Here is a 25,054-nt window from a genome sequence, read left to right as displayed (position 1 = left end):
TACGGCTCCACAATTGTGCAGTATTCATTACTACTAAAGTTGTAGCTGGAGCCCTGCAGAATTGCACCGCGAGTGCAGGGAAAATGCGTTTTCCAAGGAAAAGATTTGTGAAAGGGAGCCTGGCTCCCTTTAGAACAAAAGGGCATTGCACTCCCAATGCAGCAATATCATTTGCTTGAAAGGGAGCAGTAAGTTGCTATAGTCCTGGGGTTCAAAACGATGAAGCTGGTGGTCCCTTGGGCCTATTTATTGCCTCACAACCCAGCTCAGCCAACATAATTGTTGTGGGACTAGGATGCTGCCCTGAAATCACTGGAAGAAGTGGAAGAAATAAAAGACCTATGATGTACAATGGATGTTGAAAGTGGCAGAATTTATTTTTGCAGGGCTGACGGGGCAGTTGTCTAGTTTATATCCATATGATGGATGCTTGTCTACGTGCTTTCATACACAGATTATGAAGGTATGACATAGATCTAGATTGCTCTATTTTACAATAGGTAAGTTGTAATGATGCAATACACTAAAAAGGGGAAAGGGGAAAAAAACGCTTCTCAGGCAAGCTTGCCGTTATCTTGTAGGCCATCTGTTTTTCATTCAAACAAATCTATTGGTCTAGATTCCCCATAACTAGGTAGGTGGTGTATTAAATGCATTTCCCTTGCTGTCCCCTGGTGTACGTATGGGACATGTGACACTTTCGAGGAAGTGGTCGAGGGGAAAAAAGGGTAAATGTTAGCCACAGCTGCCCCTGAACCACAACCGAGGGCGGGAAGACTAGCGAATGGAAAAAACTGGCTTTGATTCTGAAGACAGTATAAAAGGAGATTGGGATTGCACATACGGACACTGATACTCAGGTGCAGAACCTCCAGCAATAGACTCCTTGCAGCAGAAAAGAAAAGCTACTATGACTTCTACAAGATTTCCCTCACTGGTGAGTACGCTGATAATACAGATTGTCATTTATGGTGTATAGAACTCTTAGTATCCATTTATGTCCAACTTAAAAAGTAGAGGCGTTTGATGCTGCATTTTAGTTCTTACTTCATCCTGTTATCAGTCTTCCTTCCACATGCAGAATTTTGTTAGCGAAGCTTCAATCTCCCAATCCACTTGCTACCAAAAATTGAAGCCAATGGTTATCTAAGTCTTCTGTTTGTTTGTTTGTTTGTCTATCCATCCCTCATTATAGCTGCAACAATAAGCTATATTTAATTAGCGTAATATGTGTACTTAATGTAATAGACTTGGACAGTACAGTTTAAAGCATTTGGATAACAACTATTTTCCTTGAATTCTTGAACTTTTTCTGGAGGGATTTTCATCCTGTAGATAAGCTACCAACAATGCTTCATAGCTATGACTGTGATCCCACCTGCTCTGAGTTAATGTTTCACATAATTGAATGCTTTTCGTAACCTCATAGTTCTAAAGCTACTTTTAGATTTGAAAGAGGACTGATATGTAATCAATTCATTCTCAGTAGGATTTCATTGTTTTTCCCCAAGTACCACTTCCCCCAGGGTCCCATCTGCTTTCCTTGTGAATTTATTTGCTTGATTGGCACACAAATAAATATTAACAAATAGAACAACAAATAGAACAATTTTGGGAGCAAGTTTTGAAAGCGATATCTCAGATTACAGTTCAGACAACCCCAACAACCTCAGCTTTTGGCTTACTTAATCTATATACTTCAAATATAGACGAATTAAAAAGTTAGGAATTAATAACGCATTTACTAATAGCAGCTAGAATGGTAATAGAACTTGGAAAACTTTGCAATTAATGAATATTGACCACTGGGTATAATATAGTCTGGCAAATAGCCATAATGGAAAAACTGTTGTAAAAATTGAAGGTGGCAAGGAGAGAGAAAAAGAAGATAATTTGCTTGGCACAGTATTATTAAATATACAAATGAAGCAACACACGGACGAGAAATACCTACAACATATATTGCCATAAAGTGTGGATAAGCAGGAAATGCTCTTTAGCTCATTCCTGTTATTCTGAGTTTTCCAAGTGAATTTATTGAAGAGGCCACTGAACTGGTTTACTGTAATCACTGTAAAATAATATGTTTGGTAGTGACCCATTTTGGGGACGTGTCATGCCGTATTATTTATAATTTTGTAATATATATATATATATATATATATATATATATATATATATTAAATATTAACATCCCAAATGACTTGTGACAAGTGTGTGATGGCACAGCTTTTCCTCAAACTTTTGCCAATGAGATTTTGTCTTCATTTGAAATCCGTCTATCAGTCCTGGCCTCTATCACAAACTGGCAGCGGTTCAGCCCAGCTGCAAAACTCCCAAACAGAGAGTAGTCAGGAAAGTTGCTTTTGGTGAAAGGGATTAGGCCATAGCTGTCAACTTACAGATTTGAAAATAAGGGACCAGCAGCCAAAATAAGGGATTTTCCAGGCACAGGTATGTTCAATTTCTGAGCCCCTCTGAGCCAAAGGCAGAAAGCCCAGCCAGCAGCCAAATGAAGCCTCATCAATAAGGGACAACAGCGGGACATGGCGCTGGGATAAGGGACTGTCCCGCCAAATAAGGGACACTTGACAGCTATGGATTAGGCTTGATATATGTGATTTATTTATTTCTTTAAAAAGACAGGTTTAGTATATTGCCACTTCACCAGTGAGCCCCCACTGCTTGATGTTTTAGGCTTCAGAGGAAGGGCTTCAGGGACACAACTCTGGCTTTCAGTAAAACCTGGCACCCTTTAAGTACTTCAATATTAGCAGAGTGCCTAGTATAAACTGTTTTATGCAAAAACCTATTTTATGTCAGTTTCAGATTATACCTCTGGCTAACCTGCACATGATAAAACAACTCATTTTGTATCTGTTCTCCCTTTCAGGTTGGGTTGTTGTTGCTGCTGCTTTCAGCTATAAATTTAGCTTCTGGAAAAGCAGTTAAGCCTGGGAAAAACAACGAGGAACCCAGCGAGAACTGTCCACCCCAGTCTGGAACCCAAGAGGATTTTCCCCCAAAGTCCCTGACATTCCAAGTCCACATTGGCCGCCCACGACCAGCCAGTGAGGTGCCCCAGGACGTCAGGAACAGATCTGTATCTCCATGGGATTACAGGTATTGTCCTTATTCTCACTGACTGAATCAAATGTGTCGGCTACGAAGCAGAGCATGCATAGCAAACCCACCGTGGTTCTTCAATACTTTAAAATGTCTAGGGCTGCCGCAAGAAAGGACACAATTTTGTAGCTATTGTCAAACCCAGGAGCCAGCCGGGTTTTCTGGGAAACAGACTGGAGAGAGAGGGAGAGCTGAATTGTCTCCATGAAGGGAGCAGTTTTTTTCTTGCTGAGGTGTTTGGACCTTCCCCTGATCCTGCTTCTGCTACTCCCAGGTTGTGCTTCCTTGATAAATGCCAGGGCTCACCCCTATCTGGAATTGTAGCCTCGGACAGGGGCTCCTCATCCAATGAGGGGCTGCTGGTTCAATTTGCCCTGCAATGGGGGAAAGTCACTCTGCACATGACAACAGCCATGCTTCACATTGCTACTAATTTGTGTCTTCTTGAATGGAGCCCCACCAACCGGCACAGAGGAACTCTTCGGCAACCTGGGTGCCTGTTGCGAGGGTCCTAAAGCAGAGGTGCATGGCTGCTTGGATTTTGTGCCCTTGCCCTCAAAGCTTTCAGAGCCACAACTCTATAGTCTGCACCACTGTAGTGACAGACAACTGCCTTTGAAATGGAAGTTATTTGACTCTATAGCAGGCTTCCTCAACCTCGGCCCTCCAGATGTTTTTAGCCTACAACTCCCATGATCCCTAGCTAGCAAGACCAGTGGTCAGGGATGATGGGAATTGTAGTCTCAAAAAATCTGGAGGGCCAAGGTTGAGGAAGCCTGCTCTATAGTGTGGAACACAGAGTGCTTCTCTGATGGCAGAATGTTTCTGAGAACATCTTTCCCCCATGCCTGCTCCTTTTACTCCCTATGTCTACTGGTAGTAATTGGCTGCTTGGTCTATGCACAGTTGCCTTGCCTCCCCCTTGGAGTATATCTGCTGCTCAGTTTGAGGGCACTCAGTTTGAGGTGCCCATTCACAGGTAATCATGGTAGCAGTCCCAAGTAAGGGACTCTTGATCAACGCAGTCCGTACATGTTTCCGATCTCACATTCTTCACGGCAGCACTTGCTTTGAGAACCTCCTGTTGGATCACCCTCCTCTGCCTGCTTGAAACCAGGAATGGGTCTCTCTCACCTTCCCTTGCGTCACAGGGCAGGAGTAGAGAACCCTTTGCAGCCCAAGGACCCCATTTCCCTTAAGTCAGCCTTCCAGGGATATATGCCAGGAGCAAGAGCCTCCTGCCTCCACACAGTCAGGAGTGTTTCCACCATGCAAAAGCCACAGGTTTCTAAACCTACTCACCTCTCCATCCACAATTCAGGCAAGCAAGAGGCATTCTCACATTCCAGTACTAGAGGGAAGTAAAGAGCAGAACCAGGGAGGGGTGGGGTGGGGTGGCCTGGAGAGTCTTAAGAGACCGGAGGGCCACATTTGTACCTCCAAGGGCAGTGGCTGAGGCTCTCGACCCCCATCATGGAAGAGGTCTGACAGCAGCAGGAACTGGCAAACTGACAGATTATATTGCATATCATGGTAATATATTATTGATATAGTAGTCAATAAGCAGCCATTTCCTTCACTTTCTGATAACTTGCAGCCTCTCTTCCTTGAAGGATTGGGATGTGTGAACCTCTGGAAGTCTCTTCCATGCAAAGAGACCCTACCTTCTCCGCTCACAGAACTTTCTACAAGCCAGCCATTCCTGCTTCTCTTTGGCCAAGAGTCTAGAGAGAAGCAAACATTTAGCTTCCCATGGTATGCAGCCAGTTTCAAGGCTCTACATGTTCTGAAGAACTAACAGTCTTGCCCTCCTTTTGCCTCTATTTGCAGCACTCACGAAGATCCCAACAGGTTTCCCCATGTGATTTCGAAAGCCACCTGCCGCCATGCCTTCTGTCTGGACAGGAAAGGCAAACCAAACATAGCCCTGAATTCTGTTCCTATTCAGCAGGAGATCATGGTTCTTCGACGGAAGCAGGTTGGCTGCCAGCAGACCTTTTGGCTGGAGAAAGAAGTGATTAATGTTGGTTGCACCTGCGTCATGTCGAGCACCAGAACCTATGCTAATCGAAGTGCCTGAAAGAAGCATAGAATTGACCAGCGGAAGTAAATGACCGACCCCAGGCTGATGTTTTCCGAATCCAAATCACATTCTTTGATGACTCAAAAGAGAAAGAAACTGCTATCTCAGGGATGGGCAGAAATAAGGACAACATAGAATTAGGAAAGATTTTGTACAACTTTCTTACTAGATGACACAACTTTAAAATGCCATTTGTTTCAAAACATTTAAGTAGGCCATGAAAATGTTGAATATATATTCCTCCTGGCCTTAGGCCACGATGACAAAATAATCTCTCCTAGCTAAAATGGCCTCTTCTCTTCACTTGCCAAAAATGTAAAAGTCCTGCCTTGTAACGAGTATTGCATCCTTTACCCCCATGCTATTGGTCAGTCTTATTGAATTGTATGTTCTATGTCACGATATAAATGCATATGAAATGTGAAACTCATGGAGAAGCAAAGAGAAACTTGCTTCCAGATGTATTTATAAGACCTATTTATATAACTTTTATTTATGCACCTGCAAATTATAATTCAAAAACATGAGTTATTTGTATTTATTCAGTAACTTAAACAATGAATAAAAAGACAGAAATATGGAGTTGTCTGTTCACATTTTTCAAATTGAAAACTTTCTTAGTGGTGAAATATTTAAGAGAACTGGCGAGCCAGGCCAGGGGCTGGTTTTATGCATTGTGGAGGCAGCTCAAGGCCATAGATGACTGGACTGGAGCATCTGCTTGCAGGCAGAAGGTACAATCCCTGACTCTCCAGTTTGGGCAGCTTCCTAGGTCATTGAGCAATCAGATGCAGATCTCTTGTGACTTAAATGCAAGCGGAAGACTCCAATAGCTGCCATGCACCTGTCATGCACCACAAACATGAACCTGTTTGCTTTTCCCCAGGGAAAGGCTGAGGGAGGACCGGGAGCAGTGGCGTAGCATGGGGGGTGCAGGGGGGGCGGCCGCAACATCTGGGGGTTAGGGTTAGGGGGCGCAAATCCACGGGTTAGGGGGCGCAAATCCACGGGTTAGGGGGTGCAAATCCACGGGTTAGGAGGCGCAAATCCACGGGTTAGGGGGCGCAAATCCACGGGTTAGGGGGCGCAAATCCATGGGTTAGGGGGTGCAAATCCACGGGTTAGGAGGCGCAAATCCATGGGTTAGGGGGCGCAAATCCATGGGTTAGGGGGCGCAAATCCACGGGTTAGGGGGCGCAAATCCACGGGTTAGGAGGCGCAAATCCACGGGTTAGGGGGCGCAAATCCACGGGTTAGGGGGCGCAAATCCATGGGTTAGGGGGTGCAAATCCACGGGTTAGGAGGCGCAAATCCACGGGTTAGGGGGCGCAAATCCACGGGTTAGGGGGCGCAAATCCATGGGTTAGGGGGTGCAAATCCACGGGTTAGGAGGCGCAAATCCATGGGTTAGGGGGCGCAAATCCACGGGTTAGGGGGCGCAAATCCATGGGTTAGGGGGCGCAAATCCACGGGTTAGGGGGCGCAAATCCACGGGTTAGGAGGCGCAAATCCACGGGTTAGGGGGCGCAAATCCACGGGTTAGGGGGCGCAAATCCATGGGTTAGGGGGTGCAAATCCACGGGTTAGGAGGCGCAAATCCACGGGTTAGGGGGCGCAAATCCACGGGTTAGGGGGCGCAAATCCATGGGTTAGGGGGCGCAAATCCATGGGTTAGGGGGTGCAAATCCACGGGTTAGGAGGCGCAAATCCACGGGTTAGGGGCGCAAATTACTTGCCTTGCCCTGGGTGCTGACAACCCACGCTACGCCACTGAGCGGGAGTCCGGCCCTTCTCAGTGCTTCAATCTAACCAGCTGCCTCTTCTACCTCTAAGACCCAGCTACAATACGATACGATAATCTTTATTGTGGTTCGAGGACCCGATCCCCACGTAGTGGAATGAAAACACAAGGACACGTGATATAAGGTTAATGGGCAAGAAAAGGCCACAACTTTATTGATTACAGCAAGTGAAAAGGTATTGGCTTAGGCATAGGATTACGTCAGCTGACTCCACTCACTCGGAGAGGGGTGAGTCTAAAAAACAAAGGGGGTTTATTCACCAGTAGGTGGAGCCTGTTGATGCTAATCCAACTATAGGCTCTCCCCTGATGTCACCGAGGGTCGTGCCATGGCCTCCCGCCACGCAGGCATCGGACAGAATACACGACCGCCAGATTCCTTTAACGGAATACCCAAAATTGAAGGCGCAGGCGATGGCCACACCTAGCCCTTCGACACACCACAACACATTATTCCAATGCCTAACCTACCCACCAATACCACGAAAAGCCAAATGCCAAATGGAAAAATTCCTACCAGGCCCCCCAGACAACCAGGGCGACCAACCTAAGGTCCATAGCAAGGCCAAAAGAAAACTGGAAACCCTGCTCTAAGGGAGTGGAGGGTGGGTGACTCGCGAGGGGACGATGAAAAGTGAGGCCGGAAGGCTGGTGCCGCAGCAATTTAGGCCGCTTAACACGCCCCCTCACAGGCACCTGGTTGGGTGCCTGCCCGTGGGCGTGGGCGCCAGCCAGGTGAGTGGGAGGCAGGGGGCTAATGCCCCCTGCTTGAGGCAGAGTCTGGCTCCTGACCACAACCACTCCCCTCTCTTGCAGGAGGAGAGTCTTTGTCATTGTCCCATACAGAACAATGAAATTGGGGGGGGGGGACTACATAAGACATTCAAAACCAACAAGCCTAATATCACAGCTATTCCAACCTGGTTAGCCCCCTAAAAACTCTGATACCCCATTTTTAAAATACAATATACTCCCATAGCGACGCCTTAAAAAGGTAAAGGGACCCCTGACCATTAGGTCCAGTTGTGGACGACTCTGGGGTTGCAGCGCTCATCTCGCTTTATTGGCCAAGGGAGCCGGCGTACAGCTTCCGGGTCATGTGGCCAGCATGACTAAGCCGCTTCTGGCGAACCAGAGCGGCGCACGGAAACGCCGTTTACCTTCCCGCCAGAGCGGTACCTATTTATCTACTTGCACTTTGATGTGCTTTTGAACTGCTAGGTTGGCAGGAGCAGGGACCGAAAAACGGGAGCTCACCCCGTTGTGGGGATTCGAACCGCTGACCTTCTGATCGGCAAGCCCTAGGCTCTCTGGTTTAACCCACAGCGCCACCCGCGTCCCAAGAGACTTATTACACTGCGTTTAAAACCAAAATCACATTTGGATAGAAACTGTTTCTCAGGCGGCTAGTCTTTCCTCTGATCTCCACTTTGCGCAGCATTCCTGCCAACTCTCTTGAGCTTTGTTCAGATCACAACCTCTTCCCCCTTCTGAGACCTCTTCCCCCTTCTCTCCCTTCAGAAACCATTTCTGACCCACCCCCCTTCTGCTAGACGGCCACTTCTCGGCTTCTGGAACTTTGCCGGAAATTGACCAGCAGCCGACAATTGACAGGCCTGCATTTGCCACAGTGTCTAAGGCTGCCATATGTCCAGGTTTTCCTGGACACGTCTGGACTGTCAAAATGGTGTCCAGATGGATTTTTAATGAATCAGCCAAATGTCCGGGGGAAACCCAAATGTATGGCAACTAGGGTGTTTTTTTTAAAAAAGAAAAACTGTTGTGAAAATCCAAAAACAACAATAACCACCGCAAAGACTACGTTTTTGGGGGGAGATGTCTCCAACGAAAAGCTCAACAACTTTGCTGAGGTGTAAAAAAGAAAGGGGGGGGAAGGCGGCCCTATCAGTCTCTCTCTCTCTTTTTTGAATGCCTATTTGTGTGGTGTTGGTGAGCAGGAAAAAACGCTGGTGTTTGTTATTTGGTTTGATTTCATTTAGATTCCATACTCCATCCCGGGGGCCCAGAGCAGCTTGTAGTGAGGCATCTGATCAAGGCCTGTATTTTAAAATGAGCTTAAAGATATATTTGCAAATGTTTGTATGTTTCATGCCAGCAGAAACCAGCTGGCTAAGTACTTTGGCAGTTGTTTATCTTCCTGCTCTCCTGAACAGGGGCCCCCCTGATTTATAGCTGTAGCAGGAGACAAGTTTCTCAAAGTTGTAAAAGGGAATTACAGGCTGGGAGCAAATGTTACACTGACCCTACAGAATACAATCAAGCTGCAAAAACACTAATTAAGAGATGGTAAATAGTAAGATTTATTGTTTAACAGAAAATAATACCATGTGCCTCCCATTAGACCCTAGCCATATTTTCCTAAGGTTTAAGGTATACTGAGAGAGTTAAAGGGCAATAAATTTTGGGAAGAGCTAATGGGAAAAGCAGCTGGCTGGCAAAGGGGGGTGTAAACTGAAGAGGCTTCTTTTGAAGCTGTTTTTACTGAGTTCCTTTTTTACTTTGCAAAGGCCTTTTCTTCTAAAAAGCTATCTATGTTATGTATGAGATTTGTTGGCTTAATGTAATTATGCAAAGGATTTAGAAAGTAAGAAATGTTAGATTCTTATTTCATTGATGGTGTGTGAGAATGTGAACCCAAGATCTCTGTTTAGATAGAATTTAATACCATGAGCCATCTGTTTTAGCCATTTGTTTTGGAATGCAGGGGCAACAGGGGCAAAAGGTGATCTGGTAATTAAGGTGCCTTGTCGATGCAAATGTAAGATATATGGCTACTTGTCTGCCATTTATGGATAGAAGGAAATATAGCTCTTTGTCTCCCATAAAAGGTAATAGGAAATGGGTATATCTTTTATGATTGGTTCTAGCAAACAGCCAATAGAAATTTCAACCAGGCTGATTGGACAGAGGCAGCGAAAGGAGGAGCCAAGGGGGCTGGGCTGAGGAAATATAAGTGCTGGCCATCAGGGCTGGAAGGGGGGGCAGAGCTTTGGTAACCATATACCACTGTGCCTATCATTTATTTGTCTGACAAATTATTATTTTAATTTCTCTATTGCTGCGTTGAATATTTCACTCCAGCTAAGCGTTAACCACAAGCAGGGTGCTACACTAGCAAGGTTTTTCTCTCCTTCTAAATGCTTAATAGTTCTCTCCCTAAGGGGCTCACAAATATGGCATTGAAGTCAAGAGACATCAGATAAAGGAAAAAGTGAAATTGTTCCCTTTTTTGAAAAACAAACATACCATCACAACAATAAATAACCATATTTTTTTTAAAAAAGCTACCCAGGGGATAATGCCTTTTGCAATCACTCACCTGCTAGATACTGAGCTGTTACAAGGATGCTGCAAAATGGGCCAGGTGAGGAGCAGAGCTCAGTCCCAGGTGTGATGGTGGTGCCTTTGCAGCTCTGCTTGGGAGGCAAGTGGGTGTTCCCAACTCCCAGCTGCCATTGCTTCAGTCCTCCGCATACAAGGGTGTCCTCTGGAAGCAAAATCGATTTCTGCACCAGCTCATGTGCTGGACATTGTTCCTGAGCACCTCCTCCCTCCTCCTAGGCTTCCGAGTAGAGGTACGTGTGGGCTTCTTGTTAAAGTTATGTGAATGCAATTCCCCGATCTGGACCTTGCGCAGAGTATGACTCAGCAAGCTCTCCACACCAAGAAAAGAGTTCCAAAGTTTTACTGCAAACTGTCCTTAAACTTGTTACAAAAAAGAGGTGTAAATACAAATAAACACATTGCTCTTAAGCAATGCAGTCCAGTTTTCTTTAAGTTCTTACTGGTTAATATATCAAGGAGCCTCGCTCTGTGCCCAATAAGCGCAGGGCACCTTTGCTTGGCCGCACTGTGACCCATAAAAGGTAAAGGTAAATGGACCCCTGACCATTAAGTCCAGTTGTGGACGACTCTGGGGTTGCGGTGCTCATCTCGCTTTATTAGCCGAGGGAGCTGGCATACAGCTTCTGGGTCATGTGGCCAGCAGGACTAAGCCGCTTCTGGTGAACCAGAGCAGTGCACGGAAACACCATTTACCTTCCCGCAGGAGCAGTACCTACTGATCTACTTGCACTTTTGACGTGCTTTCGAACTGCTAGGTTGGCAGGAGCAGGGACCAAGCAACGGGAGCTCACCCTGTCGCGGGGATTTGAACCGCTGACCTTCTGATCGGCAAGTCCTAGGCTCTGTGGTTTAGACCACAGCGCCACCTGTGTCCCCAACTGTGTGTGTGTAGCAGCTTTTAATTACTTAAAATGGCTGATTACATTTACAGTGGTACCTCTGGTTACAGATGCTTCAGGTTACAGGCGCTTCAGGTTACAGACTCTGCTAACCCAGGAATAGTACCTCAGGTTAAGCATTTTGCTTTAGGATGAGAACAGAAATCGTGCTCCGGCGGCGCAGCGGCAGCGGGAGGCCCCATTAGCCAAAGTGGTGCTTCAGGTTAAGAACAGTTTCAGGTTAAGAACGGACCTCCGGAACGAGTTAAATTCTTAACCTGAGGTACCACTGTATTTATAACGTGACAGTGCCCGCTTGTAATCTTGGTGGATATTGCGAACTAACAAAGATTGTTTGTATGCATGTTTGTGTGTGTGTGTGTGTGTGTGTGTGTGTGTTTGCCTGCTACAGTGTCACCTTGTGGTCTGGCTGATATTGCAGTCTAACCAATAAAGATTTCCTGTGGTTTCCTGTGTGTGTGGCCTGGGCCGTTTTAAAGAGGCCCATTGGCCTGCTAGCCAACTCCTGTTGACTGATTACAGTAAATGAATAAAGACCTAGCAGTTAAAGTAAATAATCATTATTAAATAAATGGAAGTAAATCAGCAAGTTGGAGAGAAAGAGAGAGTCAGAGCAACATCTGAGAGCGACGTTCGATTTCTCTTTGAGTCCAAGGGAGAAGCAAGACGTTTACGGGTGTTGAATGCTGAATCCATTGTTGAATGTTGAATCCATTGTAGGTTCAGGTTGTACATAGCTGCAAATAAACCATATATCATGAAGACCCCACAAATCTCTGCTGCCCCTCCTTCTGAATCCTGCGCGAGTGCCCAAAAGCCCTGGGACCTTGCACCGCTCGGAGATTGGGGTGGCGTGCAGCAATACTTTGGGCCAGATCTGCAGAGGGGTAGTTTGGGCAAGTACACATTTTGTACCCGTCCCGGAAAACCCTGCTGGTGGTCCTGCCCTGTGGAAAGCTGATGGAGGGCATGTGGTTGCTTTTCTCTTGCATATTTCCCTGAGTGACTTCTCAGGAGGTTTCTGTTCACTCATAACAGTTAAGAACCATAGACAGCTTTTCAAGCTCCTTCCAGGAATGTCTGCTGAAATGAATCTATGGCAACCAACTCAGACCTCTAAAATATGGGCCGTGTGTGTGTGTTTCAGCCAACAAGTGCTTTTAACGGAGCCCATGTCTAGCTCTCTTCCCCTCCTGCGTAGGTGCCTAGCTGTGTGGTTGCAATGCTGAGTCAGCCTGCCCTACATTCAACACTTTTGCAGAACACCTCGGGGGTGGGGGGCGGGGGGGTGGGGTGGAGAAGGCAGCCTTCTTGGGAAGGGGGAAATGTGTGGCATTTCATTTGGCCTGGCATCGTGGCTGATCTCGTGGGCCACCAGAATGGGGCTGCTTCGAACATTTCTTTTCACCCCACCCATAATCTGTGAAGGAGACAAGCTTGCGTTTCGAAAAATATGTGCAATGCATGTAAAACATCTGCATAGCAGCCATAAATGGCTTGGACTCGCTATGCATGCATAAAACAAGCATTTGGTATCTGCAGAGATGCCATTTTGGATTTCATGGAATTGGGAGGAGTGATTTAAGATGGAATCTGAGCAACTCCCTTGTAGATATATATTCAAGATTAAACGTCAACAATATGTTTCTAAATGCCATTTGCTGAGGTAACATACCTCTTAATAACTATACCAATGATAGGTAGAAATAACTTTCCCAAGTTATTTTGAAAGGTCTTTCCTATTTGCCTATGATAGTTATCATAAACACCCAATAGTTATTTATTAGATGCAGTTTTATTGATTGCAAAATTATATAATGCAAGGTAACTGATCTACTCATATAATGCATACTTTCCCATTAATCAGATGCTGTATTAAACAGGTGATAAAAAAGGAATAATACTGAGGCCAGAACTAAACTGGTAGAGGGACGCAGGTGGCGCTGTGGACTAAACCACTGAGCCTCTTGGGCTTCCCGATTAGAAGGTTGGCGGTTCGAATCCCCGTGACGGGGTGAGCTCCCGTTGCTTGGTCCCTGCAGTTCGAAAGCACGTCAAAGTGCAAGTAGATAAATAGGTACTGCTCTGGCGGGAAGGTAAACGGTGTTTCCATGCGCTGCTATGGTTCTCCAGAAGCAGCTTAGTCATGCTGGCCACATGACCCACAAAAACTGTCTGCGGACAAACACTGGCTCTCTCGGCCAGTAAAGCGAGATGAGCGCTGCAACCCCAGAGTCATCTGCGATTGGACTTAAAGGTCAGGGGTCTTTTACCTTTATATATTATTAATTTTGGGTCAACTGGGATGATACCTACCTCACTGAATAAAAGGAGGATAATGGCAGGGTGATAAAGAACATTATTTTGTCACTTGAATGAAATAAAGTATAAAACTTTTAGGTATCTCTTGGATGAGGACCAGATTAAAAGACAAAGTCATGTCATCAGCATAATGAAATGCTGAAGAGAAGAACAATGCCATCACAATAGAAGTGGAATTATAAATTTTGCTGGAATGTTTGGAAGAAGATCGACTGCCTCAATGTGACCTGAGTAAGGAATTTCTGGAAAAGTAGGGGCCCAGTTGCACTTTCCACAAGATGATGGGTAGTCAGTGCTATTTTTCTAGAAAAAGAGGTGCCGGAACTGACCATGAACACCTCCCTCATTCTCTTAGAATGATAATGGCACCCACCTGAGGGTGCTGGAACTCAGTTCCGGTGAGTTTTGGCTGAAAAAAAGCCCTGTTATTGGGGGTGCCTAAACCACAGAGCCTAGGACTTGCTGATCAGAAGGTCGGCGGTCCGAATCCCCGCGACGGGGTGAGCTCCCGTTGCTTGGTACCTGCTCCTGCCAACCTAGCAGTTCAAAAGCATGTCAAAGTGCAAGTAGATAAATAGGTACCACTCCAGCGGGAAGGTAAACGGCGTTTCCGTGCACTGCTCTGGTTTGCCAGAAGCGGCTTGGTCATGCTGACCACATGTACGCCGGCTCCCTCGGCCAATAAAGCGAGATGAGCAACCCCCGAGTCGTCCGTGACTGGACCTAATGGTCAGGGGTCCCATTACCTTTACGTAAGAAATGAAATTCACATAAAAGATGGAAAATTCCATTACCCTGGTTCAGTTCCTGTTCAATATAAAACCTCTATCCTTTCCTCACTGCTTGTAGCAACACTTGATCTCACTTTATGCCACATGCTCTCACATGAGCCTGGCCTAACACTAACTATGAACTTGATTCCGAAATGGAATGTATGCTAGGAAACTTGGAAATCAAGATATGCTGTGGTACGTAGAATTTCTGTTTCACAACTAGATGATCTGGAAGAAGTTAGAAGGAGGCCAACACTTTAGTTAAGATAAGGAAATAACACAGATCATTTGTTTTGTCAGTGTAATTGTAACGCCATTCTTACACCACTTTTGAACCATATTTTTTAAACGGCTTATGTTGCTATATTACACTTAGTCAAGGTATTTGGGTGTCCCCTAGTTTGTCCTGTATTTCTTGTGTTGGTATGGGTTTGCTGTTGCTATAGATGTCTTTTTAGACTGTGTAGGCCTTTGGTTTGCCAATTTTTTATCTGGAGGTTTTGTGCTGCGTCTTGGAATAGTGGGTGGTGGGCCAGGGGGGTTAGTGGGGCCGAGAATCAGGATAGTTTGACTGCTTTTCCTTTCCAGGCTTTAAGCATGGACTGTGTGAACCTACCTGTTCAGTGTGGTGGGGATTTTCTTTAGTTTGTTTTGGACAAATGGGTATGCTGTTGTGGGAATGTTTTTGATGGTGTCTCTCCAAGCGGACCTATTGTTTCGTCTCATCTTCTAGAATATAGATTATTATGTGGCGTACTTGGTTGGTGATGTACAGTTGTACCTCAGGTTAAGAACTTAATTCGTTCCGGAGGTCCATTCTTAACCTGAAACTGTTCTTAACCTGAAGCACCACTTTTGCTAATGGGGCCTCCCGCTGCTGCCGTGCCACCACCGTGTGATTTCTGTTCTCATCCTGAAGCAAAGTTCTTAACCTGAGGTACTATTTCTGGGTTAGCGGAGTCTGTAACCTGAAGCATCTGCAACCTGAAGTGTCTGTAACCTTGAGGTATCACAATAATATGATTCTATGTTGGGGATTCCCCATCCTCCTTCTGAGGAGGGGAGGTGCAGGTATTTTGGGCTTATTCTTGGCTTTTTGCATGAGAAAATAGTTTTTTCTGCCACTTCTGGGGTTGGGTTTGGGGAATCCAGACTGGGAGAGTTTGGAATTAAAAGGTTAGTTTTGGGAGGGTGATCATTTTGATCATTGCTGTTTTGTCTGAGAGGGTAAGGTTGGTGTTGTTCCATTTCCTCAAGTCTCTGTTGATTTGTCGCCACAGGGGCTTGTAATTGTGGAGGTAAAGTTTTTGAGGTTTTGGTTATTTGAACCCCTAGGTACATGAATTTGGTGCACCAGTGTTTTATCTTTGTGATGTTGGTGAATTCCTTTTGGGTATGCAGTGTGTGTGTGTGTGTGTGTGTGTGTGTGTGTGTGTGTTGAAGCACAAAGCCTCAGATTTTGCAAAGTTTACTTGTAGGTCCAACACCATTGTGTTGAGTTCTTTAGTTAGGGTGGTTGCTGTGTTGTGACTATCAAGTCATCTGCAAAGAGCCCAAGTTTGTAGGTTTTACCTTTTATTTCTACACCCTTGATATCTGGGTCTGCTTGGAGTCAGATTGCTAGGGGTTCCAGGGCCAAGATGAATAGGAAGGGAGACAGTGGGCACCCTTGTTTTGTGCCTCTGTGGATTGCTATGGTATTGGAGTCCATATTGGTAATTTTGCATTTTGCTGAGGCTTGGGAGTAAATTTGTTTGAGAGTTTGTAGGAAGTTGGGGCCAAATTTAATGTTAGTTAATACTGCTAATAGATATGTCTATTCTAAGCAATCAAAGGCTTTAAGGGTGTCTAGGGATATGATCGTCAGTGGGAGTTTGGTTGTTTTGCTGTGTTCTATCAGATTCAGTAGTTTCCTAAAGGGATCTGTTATGTTGCGACCAGAAACAAAGCTTGCCTGGTCCAGGGCGATAAGTTGGTGAAGGAAGTTTTTTAGGCGGTTAGCCAGGATTTATGTGAATATCTTGTACTGTTGGTTTATCAATGATATTGGGCGGTGTGATTCTATTTTGAGGCTATCTTTGAGTGGTTTTGGGATAGAGACTATTTTGGAAGAGGCCCAGGTTTTAGGGGTGGGGAGCCTTTTTATGATGTCGTTAAATAGGCAGGTCATGTAAGGCACCAAGGGTTCTTTTAATTTTTTGTAGAATTCTGCTGTATAGCCATCTGGACCCTGGGTTTTGTGTGGTTTCAGATTTTTGAGTTCCATAACTATTCCTCTGGGGTGATAAGACTGTCCATTAATTCTTGTTCCTTTTCAGTAAGCTTGGCATGGTCAGCCCTGTTAAGAGTCTTCCAATTTCCTGTTCAGGTAGGTTGTGGGAGGTGTATAGGATGATGTAAAATCCAACAAATTCTGAGGTTATTTGTTTGGTGGAGGATGTTATGTAGTGACACAGTGTATTCTTGTTTTGAGTGATATTTTCTTTCATCTGTTTGCTAATAGTCTGGAGTTCTTCCCTCCATATTCATAAAAGCGTTGTTTAGAATATAGGATGTTAGTTATTGTTTTATATTGTTTTATTGATTTCTAGAGAGTCAAATTCCCTTCTTTTTTGTTCTATGATTTTAATGAGGTTTTTTTTGCTTCTGTTTGTTTGTAGTGTGATGAGAGGGTTGTAATGTCTTGTTCTAATTTACCATTTTTTAAGGAGGTTTGTTTTCTAAAGGAATGCCCTTTCCATAAAGCATGCTCATCTGATGACTGCTTTCACTGTGTCCCAGAAGAGGGGGGTTGCCATGTTGCCCATATCACTATCCGCAAAGTAGTTTTGGAGAGTTTTCAAGTGACTCTCTCTAGCTAGTTGGTTTGTGGTTAGGATGGGGCTGAAGGACCTTGATGGGGTCGTTTGTGCTTCTCCTATTTTGAGGGTAGCTTCTACTGGGGCATGGTCTGTGATTTTAAAGTAACAACAACAATTTATTATTTATACCCCACCCATCTGGCTGGGTTTCCTCAGCCACTCTGGGCGGCTTCCAACAGAACATTAAAATACAATAACCTATTGAACATTAAAAGCTTCCCTAAACAGGGCTGCCTTCAGATGTCTTCTAAAAGTCTGGTAGTTGTTTATCTCTTTGACATCTGCTGGGAGGGCGTTCCACAGGGCAGGTGCCACTACCGAGAAGGCCCTCTGCCTGGTTCCCTGTAACTTGGCTTCTCGCAGCAGGGGAACTGCCAGAAGGCCCTCGGAGCTGGACCTCAGTGTCCGGGCAGAACAATGGGGTTGGAGACATGTTAACAATGTTTGTGGTTTCGACCAAGGGGATCAAGCCTTGTGTTGGTAGAATGCTGTCAAGTCTGGACATTGTGCCATGGTGTCTGGACTGGAATGTGTGGCTGATGTCTCCTGGGTTTTTTTTCTCCCCAGACGTCATAAGGGCCTATGTTTTTTTTAGCATTTTCATTAGTTTGTAGGAGTCTCTAATTGTTTGGGGTTTCCGTCTTTCAGGGAGGTGCCTCTCATATTTAGGTTGAGGTCACCTACTAGGATTGCTCCCCCTTCAGAGGAGAGGAATTTGTTAAGTGTTTTCTGGAAGAACTCTAGTTGTTTTGTGTTTGGGCCTTATATGGAGCCAATTGTCAGTTTAGTTTTGCCATCTAGTGTCTCTTTAACAAAAACGAATCTCCCTCTTTTGTCTTTTAGCACTGTTGTGGCTTTGAAGGGTATCTACTGAGTCCTATGGCTACTCCGTGGGCCTTTCCTGAGCCAGGTGCCACCCATGGTTGACTGAAGAGGGGTTCACTCAGGAGTTTGGGGTGGGTGGTGTATTTCCTGTGGGTGGGTTGTGTATTTCCTGTAGGAAGGCAATGTGTGGTTTCATGGTGTTTATGTACAAGGTGATGCATTTTCTTTTGTTAGGGTTTCCCAATCCCCTCACGTTTAGTGTAATTGCTTTTAAGCTAGTCATAATAATAATAATAATAATAATTTATTATTTATACCCCGCCCATCTGGCTGGGCCTCCCCAGCCACTCTGGGCGGCTTCCATTGAAACCAAAAATACAGTAAAATATCACACGTTAAAAACTTCCCTGAACAGGGCTGCCTTAAGATGTCTTCTGAATGTCAGGTAGTTGTTTATCGCTTTGACATCTGCTGGAAGGGCGTTCCACAGGGTGGGCGCCACTACCGAGAAGGCCCTCTGCCTGGTTCCCTGTAGCTTTGCTTCTCGCAATGAGGGAACCGCCAGAAGGCCCTCGGCGCTGGATCTCAGTGTCCGGGCAGAATGATGGGGGTGGAGACGCTCCTTCAGGTATACTGGACCGAGGCCGTTTAGGGCTTTAAAGGTCAGCACCAACACTTTGAATTGTGCTCGGAAACATAGGTAAAGGTAAAGGTAAAGGTACCCCTGCCCGTACGGGCCAGTCTTGACAGATTCTGGGGTTGTGCGCCCATCTCACTTAAGAGGCCAGGGGCCAGCGCTGTCCGGAGACACTTCCGGGTCACGTGGCCAGCGTGACAAAGCTGCATCTGGCGAGCCAGAGCTGCACACGGAAACGCCGTTTACCTTCCCGCTGGTAAGCGGTCCCTATTTATCTACTTGCACCCGGAGGTGCTTTCGAACTGCTAGGTTGGCAGGCGCTGGGACCGAGCAGCGGGAGCGCACCCCGCCGCAGGGATTCGAACCGCCGACCTTTCAATCGGCAAGTCCTAGGCGCTGAGGCTTTAACCCACAGCGCCACCTGCGTCCCAGCTCGGAAACATACTGGGAGCCAATGAAGGTCTTTCAAGACTGGTGTTATATGGTCTCGGCGGCCGCTCCCAGTCACCAGTCTAGCTGCTGCATTCTGGATTAATTGTAGTTTCTGGGTCACCTTCAAAGGTAGCCCCACGTAGAGCGCATTGCAGTAGTCCAAGCGGGAGATAACCAGAGCATGCACCACTCTGGCGAGACAGTCTGCAGGCAGATAGGGTCTCAGCCTACGTACCAGATGGAGCTGGAAAACAGCTGCCCTGGACACAGATTTGACCTGTGCCTCCATGGACAGCTGTGAGTCCAAAATGACTCCCAGGCTGCGCACCTGGTCCTTCAGGGGCACAGTTACCCCATTCAGGACCAGGGAATCCTCCACACCTGCCCGCCTCCTGTCCCCCAGAAACAGTACTTCTGTCTTGTCAGGATTCAACCTCAATCTGTTAGCCGCCATCCATCCTCCAACCGCCTCCAGACACTCACACAGGACCTTCACTGCCCTCACTGGTTCTGATTTAAAAGAGAGGTAGAGCTGGGTATCATCTGCATACTGATGAACACCCAGCCCAAAACCATTTTGTATGTCCATTTTGCAGGATGATTCCCTGCCAACCCGTCAAGGTTGTCCTGTGTTTCTCATTTTATATTGTCTATAGAACCTAGTTTATGGTTATTGTTTTGATATAAAAGCTGTTCCCGCCTTAACTGAATGATCAAGCTGGGTATAATGCTTTTAAATAAACACTCCTGTCATTCTAATACTTACCCTGCATGAAATCTAAATATATCCACAGGAAAGAATAGGTAGCTGGAGATGGCATATCTGAACTAAGAATTATTCAAGATTACCGTACCACATTGTTTATCCAGACCTAATTGGAGCATTGTGTAGACGTAATCTACACAACAAAATGAAATTGTGTACAAAATTGCACCCTCACTGCTGCTGTTAATAATAATAATAATAATAATAATAATAATAATAATAATAATAAATAATTTAATACCCCACCCATCTGGTTGGGTTTCCCCAGCCTGGGCCTGCTTGTAAATAATGTAATTTATAGAGGGCAAAATCTGCATACAGTTTCTCTTCAGTTATAAAATGATTTCTAGTTTATTGGAATAGACATATTCTTACTGATGGTATTATTTATGCACTATATGTATGATCCTGCTTTTCTTGCACATGAGGTTGTAATGGAAGTGTAAATCGATTAATCAGAATGCTCACTTTCTCTGAACCAAAGCAGATATGATGGAGGCATCCACATTTAGCTTACAACACACAAACAAACACACCACCTAAAGCAGCCCACCTATGGAATGTTCTCCATCGAGAGAATTTCTGGTTGGCACCAGGGGAATATCTTTTCCTTTCTCCTGTCCTTTTAACCTGCGAGGGCTTAGTAGCTAATATTTCTGAAGTTTTATTCCAAAGGTTTTTGGATTTTATTTTCATCTAGTACTGTAGGTCACCCTAGAAGCTTTTGTATTGAAGCCAGGCTTTTGGCGAAATTCCCCATGATATTCTTGCTAGCAAGCTGGTAAAATTGGATTTGTAGCTTTTTGATTCAGCACTTATCACTGGCTCTTCCTCAGCCCAGAAATAAGTGATAAATGGGGTGCCACAAACTTCTGTTTGAAGTTGTTACATCTTCCTGAATGACATGGCAAAGAAAGAGAGTGGGGTGCCCATTCAATTTTCAGATGACATTGAACTGTGTGGATGGAGACAAAGTTTTGCATTTGGGTAGGAAGAATCAAATGCACAAATACCAGATGTGTGGCACTTAGGGACTTTATCAAACCACATACAAGACACTGGTCAGCTGTGCAACACAGACATTAAAAAGGGCAATGCAATGCCAGGCTGCATCAACACAAATACCGTTTATGAGAAGCTTGGTACTATTCAGTTCTGGAGTGCTGTGTTCGGTTCTGAGCACCATTATTTTGAGAAGGACACTGACAAACCAGGGCATACCCACAGGAAGGGAATAAAGATGGGTGATGGTCTGGAGATGCAGTTCTACAAAGAAAGGTTGAAGGAGTTGGGTATGTTTAGGTTTAAGGGACTATTAAGAGGCAATATGAGAGGGATGCAGGCAGTGCTGTGGTCTAAACCACAGAGCCTAGGGCTTGCTGATCAAAAGGTTGGCGGTTCGAATCCCCTCGATGGGGTGAGCTCCCGTTGCTCGCTCCCAGCTCCTGCTAACCTAGCAGTTCGAAAGCACGTCAAAGTGCAAGTAGATAAATAGGTACCGCTCTGGCGGGAAGGTAAACGGCGTTTCCGTGCGCTGCTCTGGTTCACCAGAAGTGGCTTAGTCATGGTGGCCACAAGACCTGGAAGCTGTATGCCGGCTCCCTCGGCCAGTAAAGCGAGATGAGCGCCAAAACCCCAGAGTGGTCCACGACTGGACCTACTGGTCAGGGGTCCCTTTACCTTTAAGAGGCAATATGAAGTCAAATATTTGAAGGGCTTTCACAAAGATGGAGCAAATTTGTTTTCTGTTGCTCTAGAGGGCAATACCTGAGTCAATGGGTTCAAATTACAAGGAAAATGATTTGTGTGCACTATACCTTTAAAGCACAGTCTTTCCCTCAAAGAATCCTGGGCACTGCAGTTTACGCTTCACAGAGTTAAAATTCCCAGCAAGCCTTAAAAAACTACAGGGCCCAGAATTCTTTTAAAGAATGTGCCTAAAGGTATCGTGTGTACATAGCCTTATACCAGATATGGGAAAGCTGCTTGACAATGGGAGAGACTTTCTCAGAGGTTGGTGGACTCTCCTTCACCATATTTTTTTTAAAAGCAGAGTCAGGAAAGCCGCCTCTCAGGGATGTATGAATAGTAGGTTTCCTGCATCAGCAAAGGACTGGATTAGATGCTAGATGACCTTTGAGTTCCGACTCTATGAAGGGCAGGACAGAAATTTATAAAGTAATATTAATAACAGTTCCCTCGATGTATTCTTGGAAGTAGTTAGGCAATGCTCAGTCATCGTATGTACACTTTTTTCTAAGGATCCTCTAGGCGCCAAGCTTGCTGGGATATGGGCCTTGGCAAATGCCTGATAATCTTGGCTGCCCACCCCTTAAAGGTAAAGGTAAAGGTACCCCTGCCCGTACGGGCCAGTCTTGACAGACTCTGGGGTTGTGCGCCCATCTCACTCAAGAGGCCAGGGGCCAGCGCTGTCCAGAGACACTTCCGGGTCACGTGGCCAGCGTGACAAAGCTGCATCTGGCGAGCCAGAGCCGCACACGGAAACGCCGTTTACCTTCCCGCTGGTAAGCGGTCCCTATTTATCTACTTGCACCCGGAGGTGCTTTCGAACTGCTAGGTTGGCAGGCGCTGGGACCGAGCAGCGGGAGCGCACCCCGCCGCAGGGATTCGAACCGCCGACCTTTCGATCGGCAAGTCCTAGGCGCTGAGGCTTTAACCCACAGCGCCACCTGCGTCCCACTATTTGCCCTTGCTCTGGGTCAAATGCTAACCACTCTTACCAGCTGTGTGAATGGCTTACTTGTAGTAACTGAATATTTCTGCTACTTGGCAATTGGATAATGTTCATACTGTTCTGATAATATAGCAATGGTGCTACAATTAACATGTTAAAAATTGAGTGTTTGCACGCACCCAGTTATTGCTTATATTCCCAGTTGATGTAGGAATATACAACTGAATTGTCCCCCCCCCCCCAACAACAATTATTTCTAGGAATGTTAACCTGTATGGAATCTGGTAATCCTGATTCTTTGGTTTGGAAACTCTGTTTAACACCAGCCGTGTCAAAACTGTGTACCAGTTTACCGCATTAGAACAGAAAACACAATTTCCTCTCAAGAGTTCTGAGCAGAGAGGCTAATGGAAACTCTTCCATCAGAGAGAGGGTGCTTTCTCTTTAGCCATTTACGGAAATATTCAGTCAATATGGGTCACATTCTTTCTGGCTAGGAGTTAGTCATGTGAAACCTAACACTCATTCTTCCTATAGGACATTTTCTCATATCATGTTCTGGAGCATCTTATGTTTCCCATGACTGTAAAGAGAATACTGGAGTTTGTGAAATAAGAGTTGCTTGCTTGGTATTTTTGTATATTTTCACGCCCAAATACGCAAACTTGCAGTAGCACAATAAACAAATGAATGAATACCCTCGTACCTACGGGACTGCCTCTCCTGGTATGTCCCACGGAGGACCTTACGGTCTTCAAACAAAACATTTTGGAGGTCCCAGGCCACAGGGAGGTTAGGCTGGCCTCAACCAGAGCCAGGGCTTTTTCAGCTGTGGCTCCAATGTTGTGGAACTCTCTGTCACTAGAGACTAGGGCCCTGCGGAACTTGACATCTTTCCACAGGGCCTGCAAGACAGAGCTGTTCTACCAGGCCTTTGGTCAGGGCGCAGCCTGACCCCCTCCTTTGGCAATCCTCACAGAACTCTAGCCCAATATTTGCCATCAATTTGATTTGAACTGATTTTATAATGAACTGATTTTAGAATGTTGTATCATTTTACCGTTGTTAGCCGCTCTGAGCCCGGCTTCGGCTGGGCAGGGTGGGATATAAATAAAAATTTATTATTATTATTATTATTATTATTATTATTATTATTATTATTAAATGCACTGGAACATCCTTCTCATTGTTCAGGGACTATAAAAAACCAAATGACGCTCCCTCTGCATGACATGATTTCCTGTAAGTATTTTGTGATAGCAAAAGTGGAATATAAATTTTATACAGCTGCATCTGTCACAGAGCCTCTGATGTGACACGTACCTAGCTTCTTAACTTCTCAGAAGAGGAGGGTTCAACCATTAAATGCCAGTTAGCCCCCAGATGAGTCCTATTCAAGTGTCCTGCTTGAGGTTAACTGTACACCCTAGTAGGAATTGGACCCACATTGAGTAGCCATCCCACTGGTATCTATGCAGAAAGCGCAGATGTCTGATGGGAGGGACCGTTCTATGCAGTCTGGAACCCTGGGTGATCAATAGTTCATCCTGTATGGATGCCAGGGGATGCCACGCAACATGGGTTCACTTCCAACTTGTACGTGCAGCTTATCCACAAGTAGGACACCTGCACAGAATCATAGAACTGTACAGTTGGAGGGAAGTAATGGGGCTCTTAACTGTTCCATTGGCTCTGTGGGGAAATAAGCTCAGAAGCAAACACCAATTGACAACAGGCCAGGAAAGTGCATCAATTCAGTATTTACTGGAGATCAGATATTGGCACAGACTCAAGCAATACAGGCAAAGATTAGTTACCCCTATTCAGAAAGTTCTAACTCACACCAGAAGCTGCCTTAAATCAAGACAGATCATTGGGGTCCATCTGGCTCACTATTATCTACACCAGGCTTCCTCAACCTCTGCCCTCCAGATGTTTTTGGCCTACAACTCCCATGATCCCTAGCTAGCAGGACCAGTGGTCAGGGATGATGGGAATTGTAGTCCCAAAACATCTGGAGGGCCAAAGTTGAGGAAGCCTGGTCTAAACTGACTGGCAGCAGTTATCCTGTACAGCTGTTCTCCTGTATCTCAGGTTCCAGGCGCTTCCGCTTACAGACTCCGCTAACCCAGAAATAGTACCTTGGGTTAAGAACTTTGCTTCAGGATGAGAACAGAAATCGTGCTCCGGCGGCAGGTTTCAGACAGGCAGAGCTCTCCCCGGCCCTACCAGGAGATCCTAGGGTTTCAATCTGGGGCATTCTGCTACTGAGCCATGGTTCCCACACCACAAATCAAGAATACCCACAGCAAGCTGTGGAAATGTGGCAAGAGTAATGCGCATTGCAGAAGAAAACAAATCATAAGTATACTTCACAAGGAACAGAGATGAGACATAGACTTATTGCTGTGACACATAATGCTACTTTATTATGTACCTGATTTTTATTTTTTTATTGTCAAGCTCAG

At 45.5% G+C, this 25,054-nt stretch overlaps 1 protein-coding gene across 1 annotated transcript; it reads left to right on the top strand.

Annotated features, from left to right (window-relative positions):
• The first annotated feature begins 667 nt into the window (after positions 1–667).
• Positions 668–5,726, top strand: LOC310840647 (interleukin-17F-like). The gene is made up of 3 exons (XM_083730906.1): positions 668–937; positions 2,894–3,123; positions 4,957–5,726. Exons 1-3 carry the CDS (start codon positions 911–913, stop codon positions 5,204–5,206), a joined length of 507 nt encoding a protein of 168 aa, XP_083587032.1. The 5' UTR covers positions 668–910; the 3' UTR covers positions 5,207–5,726.
• The last annotated feature ends 19,328 nt before the right edge of the window (positions 5,727–25,054 follow it).

This window comes from Podarcis gaigeae (genome assembly GCF_964106915.1).
Source record: "Podarcis gaigeae genome assembly, chromosome: 3".
In the NCBI taxonomy this organism is placed as follows: domain Eukaryota; kingdom Metazoa; phylum Chordata; class Lepidosauria; order Squamata; family Lacertidae; genus Podarcis; species Podarcis gaigeae.
Note: the sequence above shows the minus strand (reverse complement) of the source record. Positions and strands in the feature narration are given on the sequence as shown.

Bases quoted from the DNA above. Each gene is read 5' to 3' on its own strand.
- LOC310840647 (XM_083730906.1), top strand. From the start codon at position 911: ATGACTTCTACAAGATTTCCCTCACTG. The intron at 938-2,893 runs GTGAGTACGCTG...TCTCCCTTTCAG, and splicing joins CTACAAGATTTCCCTCACTG to GTTGGGTTGTTGTTGCTGCT. The intron at 3,124-4,956 runs GTATTGTCCTTA...CTCTATTTGCAG, and splicing joins GTATCTCCATGGGATTACAG to CACTCACGAAGATCCCAACA.